The sequence below is a fragment of the Periplaneta americana genome, chromosome 3, assembly GCF_040183065.1.
Source record: "Periplaneta americana isolate PAMFEO1 chromosome 3, P.americana_PAMFEO1_priV1, whole genome shotgun sequence".
NCBI classification, from domain to species: Eukaryota; Metazoa; Arthropoda; class Insecta; order Blattodea; family Blattidae; genus Periplaneta; species Periplaneta americana.
In genome coordinates, this window is record NC_091119.1 from 142,135,842 (window position 1) to 142,148,636 (window position 12,795).

At 33.6% G+C, this 12,795-nt stretch overlaps 1 protein-coding gene across 1 annotated transcript in view; it reads left to right on the top strand.

Moving 5' to 3' along the window:
• Positions 1 to 9,508: 9,508 nt before the first annotated feature.
• LOC138696577 (uncharacterized) overlaps positions 9,509 to 12,795 on the top strand; it is a 164,654-nt gene continuing 161,367 nt past the window's right edge. The window contains exon 1 of the mRNA XM_069821709.1: positions 9,509 to 10,033. Coding sequence (XP_069677810.1) covers positions 9,934 to 10,033 — 100 coding nt within the window. The 5' untranslated portion in view covers positions 9,509 to 9,933. The remainder of the gene's footprint in view (positions 10,034 to 12,795) is intronic.

Here is a 12,795-nt window from a genome sequence, read left to right on the forward strand (position 1 = left end):
AGATGTCTTTGTTATTCAACATTTCGCTTTGGTACCTTAATGATCTTAACCGCCACTTACGAGTTTGTGCGAAGATCACTCGATGCATTCTCTCAAGCCTTTGTGATTCAGTTCTATATTGCTATATTTCGAAGTCTTGTGAACCAGGCATAAAAACGTCTTTCAGTGGTCACCATATGTGATCTAGTATACTCGGTATCATTTTTAACTTTTATTGGATATGAATAAGGCTGACGATCAAGTTATATTTGCACTGGATGAAGATGATGTGCCCTATACCGTTAGTAAACTTCTAGACAATTATGGAACATGAGGTCTTGTTATTACTTTAAATAAGACAGAATATATGATTTGGAAAACAGGGGAACATTTACGTATCTGCATTTATGAAACTGAAGTAACTGAGCATTTTATACGTCTGGGCTCAAAAATTCTAGTCACAGCACATGCAATAGAGCATACAAACTAAAATTGCATCGGCGAAATACCCAATAAGAACCGTGCATGGAATCCTAGCCAGGAAACAAAACTATATACTACAAGGAGCAATCAATATATCGTCGTTGTTCCTGCAATAACTCCTATGTGCAAAATATAAAATTGTTCAGCAGGAAGAAAAACACATTAATTCCTTCTATGGCAGCAGTACATAGGAGACTGTTAATTCTTACATTTTCGAAAGAAAGAAATATAATTACATATAGGAGATTTTATTATTTGCTGTATCACTATTTAAGTTATTTAATAGAGCAAAAATCTGAAAATCGATAAATATGTCACATAGGAGTTATTGCAGGAACAACGACATTTCCAAACTATGCTTATAATTTATTTTATCGTTAAACGTACATACGCGTGTCACTGAAGATCATTGATTCCATGCCTGCTGTATCAGCCTATCAAACAGCATAACAAATTCTTTTATTTAAAATGCTCAATCATATGATTTATCAATTTTGCAAATTTATTATTTGCTAATACATCTTAAAAAAATATATTTATGAACGTTTTCGCCTATACGACATCATCAGATATTCAAAGTTTGACGAAATCTAAACATAAATCCATTAAGTTGTACATAGTAATTTGCATAACAATAGTTGAATTATTAATCATGAGAATAAAGAATTTGTTATATTGAATAGATTTATCTGAGAATCAAAAATGAATAGTAAATTAGGCCTACTATCAAACAGCGTCAGATTGTCGTTAAGAACTGAGATTCTACACGTGATTTTGTGCAAATATGTCAAGGACTTATTGCGATTTTTCCTGGAATCTCTCTCCGTGTATACGCCTTATGGCTAACCTTCTTCTCTGCCTTTCAAGTGATGCATTTAGTATACATTTCAGGCGTTTCCCTGGTTCTAAATAACTGTGTTCTGTGTGCTGCCTACATTCGGAAACTTATTATCTCTTATATATTCAACAGCATTCTACATAATATTCTATTATAAAGAGGAGATATGCGGTTTCTGATAGAGAATATAAGAACTGAAAATAAAACTGTAGAGTTTGATTTCCTGAGAAGGAACTTACAAGTGACACGACGGCAAAACGCTAGAGATGAAAAGATTTATAAAGTCATCGGTGTAACGTCCTCAGTTATTAAGACATAAAATATATCCTTTAAATGGTACGACCATACAGAACATATTTCTGGCTTAAACAAATATTACATTTGTTTCCAACAGAGGAAAGAAAGCGTGGTAGACCAGATTTTAAATGAAAGAGACGTACAGAGTGTTTACAAAATGACTACAGAATTGTTTACGGGTGACAAGTTGAGTCTAGGGGATCGTTTTAAGGATAGGAACATAATGTCCCTGATGAGTCATTTTGTCGGTACGTAACGTCTGCGTAACCTGGAGGATATATAGTCAGTTGTACCATAGTATGTGACTGTGGGATGAAAGAGGTAACAATACAGTAGTGGTATGGGATTCTAAGCATAGGATGTCTAAAAAGAAGACAATAGATGTGAAAAATCAGTTTTTATTCAAATTTACTGGAGAGTTTCACAATAAGTTTTCGAAGTGTCCGTTATTGACTTGATTACACAACTCGAATCTTTTTCGAAAGATGGCGCACCACTGCAGTGTATACAAATGAAAGCAGAAGTCTGAGAGCTTCGCCGGTTGCCTAATCTCCAGGCGGATATACGGCATTTTGGCTCTGTATAATGTCGAAATTATTTTTCGGGGACTCTATGTTTCTTTACTTAAAATGAGTACCTAGATTCAACAATCACCTTTAAGAAAATTTTTTTCGTCGGTAAAAATAATGACACAATGAACTGGAAGTTTATAATATTCACTAAATAAATAAATAGTAGTGAAATTAAATAGCTGGACCGTGCACAGAAATGAGCGAGATGAAACCAACTGTCATGCCTACCATCGTAGGTAAGGTATAGGGGGAAGGTACTGCATCTAGGAACATATTTTTCCATTTTGATTTTTGCAGTCCCTTTTGCACGAACTCTTTATGGTTTTCCATTCACTAACAAGGGAACCTAAAAATGTAATTCACAGTGAAGAATGTAACTTATTGCAGTTTGAAGGTCTACTAAAGACATATTCATTCCCAAAAAACTAGCTGCCCATATCAAGGGGTTGAAGAAATATAACGCTACAAACATGCCATGGAATATATTAGAAAAAAAGTACTTTTCACTGATATTCCCATATACTGAAGAAAAATTAGAAATATTAACACACTTACTACGATTACTGATGCTTTTCAACAATTCTTTGATGAGACAATGCTGTAAACAAAACATAGAAGTGCAGTGAGCACATCTGAATACTCTCAATCCGTTACACATCGAACAATGATTGCCTGTGAATGCTTCAAAACAATACTCCAGCGGTGTCCGACACTTTCCCGGTCTGTCATGCAGATAACCGCATCTGAAGAAAGCAAACCTGATTAATGGCTTGAAGATCTCTGCCATAAACTGGTAATGTGTCAAGACTGTAAGTTTCAGAAAATTCTCTCGGGACCAAATATTGAATTCATCAGTGTTTGATATGACAAGGTGTGTCACATACTTTAAGAAGTTTTTATAAGGCCTGAAGAAATAGACATCAACAGGCTAGATTTTAACTTACGACCAGTTGGGATCAGCTTAACTCTGAAGTTCACATTCGGCGGTTCACTCTGTTGCAGTAAGTTATCTTTGTTTGCTGTAAAACTGCAAATATGCGTAAGAGTGATTTAGCCAATTTCGGCAGAGATGAAACCAACTGACGTTTTGCTCCTCGTTGATTCTTGTTTTTATATAGACTTTCTGAATTCCAGTATGTTTAAAACAATTATTATAATAGAGGTCTAATAATTTCAAGTTTTCTTTACATATGTCATTCTGAGTTTTAATTAGCGCGATTTTTGTTAATCAAAAATATATTCAACTTAGTCATTACAGAGACACTATTATACTCGTCTACTTTAATGACTATCGTATTAAGAACAGCTACTGGAAATTCAAGCTTCTTCTATAATTTTTCAGATGTGTACACTCATACTGAAATATTAAAATTAAAAAAATATATATAATGATCCATTATAACATCGTAAAAATTACATAAAATTATGATCCCAAACTTTTGTGCTTCTGCAGTTTATATATTAGCAAATTCAAAATTATTTTCCGATGCATTCACGTACAAGTCATCTTAAGATAGATTTTTGCAGATTTCTTAATTTTGTTCAAGAGACGAATTATTATTAAGTAGTAGACAACATTTTGATTGTTATTTTATTTTCCCTTACGTATTGTATGTTATAGTAGAACCTCGATAATCCGAACTGGGGCAAGGGGTAGTTAGGATTATCAATTCGTTTGGATTATCAAATATATGAAATTACACTACCTGAACTTAAAAACACATTCTACACTACTATAAATATAAAAGGTGGTAGAAATCATTGTCTTTCTTTTGTTATTCTGCTCAACATCTCCTTTCATCTGATTTACACATCACTACGGGCACAGTAGGGAGCTTCTTTGGATATTCTTTTCAGTATTCTCTTGTTTTGTGTGTTTTATGATATTATATGAGCCGTTGAGAGCAGAAGTCTTGTGAGTCAAAAATGATAATGAGGGCTAAAGTAAACATTCTGTAAAATACAGCGCAAAGTAGCAATTAATATTCAATTTATTTAAACTATTAGTAGTCACTGGATAGCACGAAGGACATATTAATTGTATTTTACAGAATTTTTACTTTAAACCTTATTACTAGACATCGGATTTTTAGGCACTAAAAATTGCAGTTTTAGGCGCCTAAAATAAGCTCAAAATTTTTAAAATTAGGCTCTATTTTAATTAAAATAGGCATTTTAGGCACATCAAGGTATCATACTTATTTCTTTCACTGAAATTTTTAGTTATACACTAAAATACGCACAAAAAAGTATGTTTAAACATTAAAAAAGAATACTATATTATATTTATAAACAGAGCTGCACAAATTTAATATATTGAAACTAATGAAATAATGATTATTGATATCAAGATTACTCATTTTAAGTTATTGAAATTCAGTTCCATGCTCAGACTTTATTATAATTATCTGCACAGTACACCACCAGAATTTTTTCTAAATTCTCCACAGTTAACCTTTGCCTTTTGTCACTGAGAATCATTTTGAAAGCAGAAAAACTTCTTTCAACCGAAACTGATGTGAGAGGCGCAAATTTTAAATTAGGTATAATAGAAACATCAATACTTACTGGAACATTTACACTTTCCCCCGATATCACTCTTGATACTTTTTCCAACAATGAAAATCCTACATTCTTATTTAATACGTTGTCCCACTTATTTTTAACTTTTTTCCCAGTTTCGCCCAAAGCAGAATGTATGTTCACTTGAGCTTCCTTTACTATTGATATTTGGCTACAAAGAGATTGTTTTTCACGTTCTAATTGTTCAATGCTTGCAGGTATGAAAGAAAAGTTTGATGTTATGTAGGCAATATCGTTTTTCACTCGTGAGCCATTCAGACAATCTTTCACTGCTTTCACACACGCTGCACTATCAGTTTCAGGTAATTTATCAATAACTGTGACCACTTCTTTAAAATACTTAGAATAATACACCACTGACTGAATCCAGGTTCCCCATCGTGTAACAACCGGCTGAGGTGGGAGTGGGATATCTGGACTGTAGGCCTTTATTTACAAAATAAGCAATGGCTTGGCTATTCACTTTCGAAAGTTCCTTAACACATACGAGGTGTGGAATCGAAGGTCCATCAGGACTAAGTTTTCCTACTACCATATTTGCTATATACCTATTCATAGGATCTGAGGTTTCATCCACAGAGACCCATATGTAAGAATCACCTATATCCTCCGGAATGGAAGCTAAAGTTTCATTGTATATTCTGTCTAAGTAATTTTTTCTTAGGGTCGACTCAGATGGGATATTTTGTTTGCAGTATTTTTGTAAAAACTGTCTTAAAACCGGATTTTCAATTGCATTCCAGGGAATGTTAGCAGCAACAAACGCTCTGGTTAAATCAGCATAGAAATTGCTGCTGAGATTGGATGAAGTAGGCTGTGTTAGTAAAGTTTGTTGCAGTTGATTTTTCTGCTAAGCTTTAGCCTTATGAGCCGCTCCTTGCACATGCTGCTTTATGTGGCACTTCTTTTCTTGCGAAATCTAAAAATGTAAAGTAAACTGAATTAAAATAACATCCTAATTGTTGTATTGCCGTATTTCTATCACAAAGTTAGTGGGTTCGAACAATCAAAATTTTAATGACCTGCAAATACTTTAACTATCGGAATTTAAAAGGTTAAAGTGTAGTGGTCTTAAAAAGAATTATACCTCAGGATAGCTCAGTCAATGTATAAATATTATAGGCCTACTCATTAAAATTAATAGAATTTATATATTTCAACTATTGTTACATACCTGTTTGCTACAAATCTTGCAGAATATTATTTTTCCATCATAAGTGAATTCTGAATATTCTGTTAGCCATTGCCGGATCAATGTAGATTTTGCACTTATATTTTTCGGCATTATCGCGTTAAACTTCACAGAAAAACGTCATACCGCTCAAAACTTCTCAACACAAATAAGGTGAGGGAAAGAGCAACTGTTAACGAGCATTCAAATGAACCGTTGTTATTGAGATTCAATTGGACAAAAATACAAAGTTCCACTTATTGTTGCATTTCCTGGTAGTGTTAACACTAGGAGGGCCATTCTTTTAAATATTTTGTAACGGTTTACCCTACTAATTCGCAGTTTTACGACTTTTCATAAATATTTCAAAAACGCTCTTTCTCCAAAAATTGTGATTTTATGACACTCTGAAGGGCAGTACAGCTAATCGGTTTCAGACCGAAAACAGTCATTTTTATAGTATAGTATATCTCTGAATCGGTAGCAGCACATGTTGTGATTGTTGCCTGCTTCAAAACTAAGGTTGGTTCTTTGTCGGCATTTATGCCTCCAAACATGTTAAATTCGGTGAAATCTATTGCGAGTGTCGTGAGATTCAAAACATTTTGTTTCCTTTATCAATGGTTTCATGGCCGGTGTGAAGCAAACTTTCCACTTTTTAAATGCCTTAAATTTCGCAGTGAATGCATGTATAAATTATAAAAAGTAAGAGTAAAATGCGAAACTTTACAGTGAGTTAGGCATTTTTAGGCGAATATTAACAAATTAGGCTCTAATAACCGTTTTAGGGCATTTTAGGGTACTATAAAACTCTTTGAATACCTTTCAATTTCCATGAAACACAAATATTAATAATTATTTTTACTTTTCTCCTAAAGAAACAAAATAGGCATTTGCCCTAGAATCCGATGTCTGCTCATTACCCAATTTTGACTTACACCACTTTTGCTCTGAACGGCTCTTATGTGGATGTTGCGATCGAAACCAATCATTTCCAAAATAGTATTTGAATCGCTATTTATCAAAAGGGCGGAAGTTCAAAAATACAAATTTTACAGGAGAGACAAAAAAACTGCCAAGGACATCCGCACTTTTAACATAAATTACCATAACACTTTTACAATAATTTCAATTAAAAAACCATTACATGAATATAACATACGAAAACAAAAACACACACAAAATTGCAACCTCATTCAAGAAATTAAATTAAACATCGCATACAGAACAAATAACACTCTACAAAAACATCTCAACACACAGACAACACAAACAAACAAATACAACCACACAGGCGTATACAAACTCAAATGTAATACCTGCAACAACTTCTACATACGACAGACAGGCAGATCATTTCAAACACGTTACAAAGAACACATTACAGCCATAACAAAATTACAAAACACCTCCATATATGTAGAACACATCACAAATGCTAACCATACCCACAGAGGCATCAACACAGACATGGAAATACTACACATCCAACCAAAAAGCCAGAAACCAAACACGCTAGAACAATGTGAAATATACAGACACACGAAAACATACCCCAACGAAATTCTCAACACACAACTCAATTTCAGAACACACACACTCTTCGACTCTACATTACACCACACGAACACACCCTCACAGGAAACAAAACAAGAGGAGCCAAGACCAACAACGACCATTTCTGAGGATGACCCATAAAAGGTCGAAACATGTAAACAAGGTACATTATAATTTAACACAAGAAAGTCTTATCATACATACTCCGAAGTGATACAGTGTTAAAAGTTGTGTAATCAAGATGTATAAATTATAAAATGTTATGTTGCATTTTAACCATTTTTACTGGTTTTTTTAAGTTCTTTTAACATAAATTGATGCATGTGTGGTAAGAGAACACATTTAAATAAAAAAATGAATTTTGAAAAAGAATGTGACTTCCGCCCTTTTAACAAATAGAGATTCATTTTTTCAGGAAGTAGAAAAAACTGTATCGAGCCTCCACTTTATCCCAAAGTGAACGACAATTTTATGTGTCGTGTAGGTTACGTCTGTTGTTCTAATGGTGCCAATAATAATCATTATTTTACTCATTTTCTGTGCATTTTATAGACAAAAATATTTTGGACATGTCCGGCTTTGTTTGTAAATTTGAGGAAAATGTTCACTTTTATTCGAAAAAAAAGCTATTTGGGATTTATAACAGTAAAACATACACGTCACTTTGATCAACTGTATCATGGAGTAATGAATATAACATTACATGATGATTCTGTTGTAAGCATCGGCCAGGCAATCTTCCAGGGGGCAGGGGTCCAGAGCACATAGGCTTACATTACCAAACATATATACATGTAATTTAATTAAATTCTGACACTCTAACGGGAAAATGTGTTCCCCGAACCCGTATTGCGGGAAGACGGCGGCCTGGCCGGTACTTACTACATATCACCCTACCATAACACTTTTACAATAATTTCAATCAAAAAAACTTTTAGTTCATCTATGTGAATGCACATTGCATGAAAAAAAAATGAATTGAATAGCTTATCTCCCTAGATATCCTTCACTTTCATTCTTACTAATATATCATAGAAAAAATGAATATATTATAACACTTTTACAATAATTTCAATTAGCAATAAAATATCGTCACTCTTGCACACAGAAGTGAAAATGACCGATTTTGAACGTATTGGTAACTGCAACACATACAGAATGTTGAAAATGTTCGTTTGTAATACAAAAAAGACAGTCAATTTTTTATTTATTTTTAAGGTTATTTTACGACGCTGCATCAACATCTCAGGTCATTTAGCGTCCGAATGAGATGGTGATAATGCCGGTGAAATGAGTCCGGGGTCCAGCACCGATAGTTACCCAGTATTTGCTCATATTTGGTTGAGGGAAAACCCCGGTAAAAACCTCAACCAGGTAACTTGTCCCGGCCGGGATTCGAACCCGGGCCATCTGGTTTCGCGGCCAGACGCGCTAACCGTTACTCCACAGGTGTGGACTAGGACAGTGAAAATATTGACAATAGTATGATATGGAAATATCCGGTTTTGTTTGAAAATACAGATTTACCATCCTGTTTCTCATGGAAATGACCGAGTTAGGATAAAAACAGTAACATATTCAGAAAGATGCCCCTCTAATCATACCGAAATCACAAAAAAACTCATTTTTTGTTTTAGGTGGAATTGACCAGTTTTGTTTGGAACCTCCACATATGTAGGCTACATTCGGACGTTTGGATTATTGAGGTTCGGATTACCGAGGTTCTACTGTACATATATTTTCATTTTCTTCTAAGTGCGTACGTATATTTCTAATGCAAACACTGCTCAAATCTGCAACACTATCATTTATTATTATATTACGAAAGACCGCGTTCAAAGAGAAAGATTGCATATTATTCACTTCCTTCCTTGTTAGAAGTAGATAAGGATCAACTACCAAAATACTATGGTAAAAAATTTCATTGGTGAAACAGGTTTAACGCCCATGTTAAGTATGGTGTGACCATACATAGCTGTTGGAATATATAACGAGCCCGGCCTACCACACCCTGCCTTCAATTGTCCTGCGCACCAGGGTATGTGCAAAGTGCTAGCTGACATTATCATTTACGGAGCGCTAATAAAATCGTACGACAGCTCAAGTCTTTTGTTTTCAGAATCCGCTGTAGCAGACCTCCTTTAAAGAGTAGATATTTAAATCCATTCTTCATACCGCCTTTTACATCTATAATTTGAGTTTATTTAATCGTTTAGAAACATTAACTATCGACAGACTATCATAATTCGGAACTATTGTTGAATGACTATATTCAAAAGAGTGATAAAATTAAAAACAATCGAATAACGAAATTGAAACAATAGAGTGACGAAATTGAAAACAATCGTGTGTCGAAAACATTTGAGCTACGAACTGTAAAACAATCGAGTGACAAAATTTTAAACAATCGAGTGAAGAAATTGAAAAACAAATTGAGTGCCGAACGTTTAACAATGTCAGCGAAGAATGACGACTTGTTGCATTCAATCAGAGGAATTAAGTTCATAGAAACTCGTCGTGGAAGTTCAAGGAAATTTCTCAACGACACCCAAGGTAACCTAAATCAAAATATTTTATATTAGCTTAGTCTTAGATACCACAAAACAGCAATAAAGAGCAGCCTTAAAGCAAATAGTTGCATCACAGAACTGGCTATATATTTACCTTCATAACGAACTTGTAGATCCTGTACATGTAAGTGTTAATTAGTTGAGTAATCATAAACTACTACATTCGGAGTCATTATGCAAATGTGTCAATTTTAACCTTTTAAAGCGAAACTTTACCCCAACACCTACTTAACTCGATTTGGTCTTAAATAACTTAACATTTAAGTCAAAGAGACAGAATCAACCAGAGATTAGAATGAATACATTGGATATAACTATTTTAATGGATTACACTTAAGTACATTTCATTTCTTGCATGCTCTAAGCAATAAATTAACATTAAACTGAAGATCTCGGGGGTAAATAGTGATAATCCTCAAAATTTAGATTGAAAGTTTTCTATAAACCACATTATCTTTGATTTAGTTAAATAATTACGTAAATATGTTAAAAGTGATTGGATTATGCGGTTTGAAAAATGTGACAATCCTCTTGTGTTTGCAGTAAAAATTAAAATGTATGCAATTTGTAAATGTGGGTTATCATTATTTACCTCCAAAGTCTTCAATAATTGTAGACTTATTAAACTGCTTTCTGAAGGATGAACTGAAAGTAATGTTGAACGGGAGAAGAATTCGGGGCAGAAGAAGATATCAGATAATAGACGACATTAAGATATATGGATCAAATGCCGAGACTAAGAGGAAGGCAAAAAAATAGGAAAGGCTGGAGAATGCTGGGTTTGCAGTGAAAGACCTGCCCTTGGGCAGAACACTGTGAATGAATGTAGACTTATTAGGAAACTTTTATGAAACTCCATATGTGATTAACCATAACTATAAGTTTAAAAAACAGTATTATTTTGATACTTAACAAGTACGTATTAAATGAAGCAAGAAATGTATTATTTCAACAGTTATGTAGGTAAATAAGCTCTGATGTTAGTATTTTTATATAATGTTATTCCAAAGTAAGTTCTCAATTTGAAATGGCTGTATCTTTTGTACATATTACCACTTTGCTTCCATATAGGCTAGATCTCATTATGCGTTAGAGAGATTAAGTTTTTTTTTCCGATATGCAATTCGTTGCTATGGTAACCGTCACGCTTGTATAAACAAATTGTGGTTAAGAAAACAGACAGCAATAATTTCTGCAATGGTTTGCCTTTACAAGTTCGTATTCGCCCCGTTCAGTGCTATTACGAATGCAATAAACAATATCCCAATGCATTGAGAAGATTTCAAACATTACATGGATTGAGAAATAATGGACCGTGCTCTGTAAAATAATTTCGTAAGCAGGTCACGAAATTTGAGGAAACTGATGCACTTATCGTTAAAAAGCGAATGTACCGACCAAAAGTAATAGAAAACGAGATGAGTGCAGCTCTAGTTTTACAAGTCCAGGAAATTGGTGAAAATTCTGCATATAATGTTTGTAGTGCTTGTAAAATTCTGTATATAACGTTTGTAGCGCTAATAAATTTACAAAGCATTTGGAGATAAGTTATTCAACAGTGTGGCAAATCCTGAGTTTCGGTTCTAAGCCGTATAAAACGAAAATTCGCTTTGAACTTTAAGAACAAGATAAAACAGATTCGTGTCATTTTCGCTTTGCAAAATAGCACTGAACGAGATAAAAACCGTTGTAAAAAGTATTGTTGTCTCTGTTCTTAACCACAATAATTGTTTAAACAAGTGTGACATAGTTACCATAACAACGAAATGTATATCGAAAAAAAAATCCCCTAAAGCATAATGGTATCTACAATGGAAGTAAACTGTTAATGTGTACAGAAGATAGTATCATTTCAAACTGGGAACTTACTTTAGAATAACATTAAACATTTCTAACAGTATTTAAACCTCTATGCCAATTTTGGACGGATTTGTAATACGTTATTGATTTGAACGGCTTTTTAATGCGTTATTGGTTAACCTATTATTTCAAGACTATTTCGACTATTTGATCTGTTATGACTGCAAGAGTTTTTAATTTCATCTATTCATATTTCTATGGAAAGACCGGTTCGCTTTTTAAAGTTGTTGGATATTGTCTGTTCTTTCAATATATTATTTTAATCAATGCTGTAAATTACAGCTGTTCCGAATTTTCCGGACAGTGCAAGATAAATTACAAAGAAATCTGTGAATTATTCTGCGGTTCTCCCATTAAAACAAGTACATCAAAACAACACACATGGCATAAGACACGATCCGGCGACCTTACAATTATTATTGTCTGCACATCTTAACCAATTAAACTACGTGTCAGGCAAAGTATTGCCTTTTGCAGTGAATTTCAGATCTGAATGTAGGCCTATTGGTACTTTGTTTACGGAATCGAAAATATACAGAACTGCGTAACTTCTTATATAATAGGTGGCGTAGTTGACTCACCCGGTATATACAGAGTAAATCGTAAGTAATGTAATTAATATCAGGGGACTATTCTTTGAGATATTTTAAATAAAAAAATATTAATACAATTTAATCGTTTTTGTTTCCTTTTAGAGATAAAAATTATTTTATATGAAACATTTCATAGCATGTTTTTGGAAAGTCATTGTTTTAATTCCCAATATGCCAAATAAATAAATTTATGATAATAAATTATTGGAAGAATTTCAGTTCTGTCCTTTAAAAGTGCAGACATTTGATTCGAACAGGTGTAACATTGTAAAATTCCTTTGCAGAACGAAAT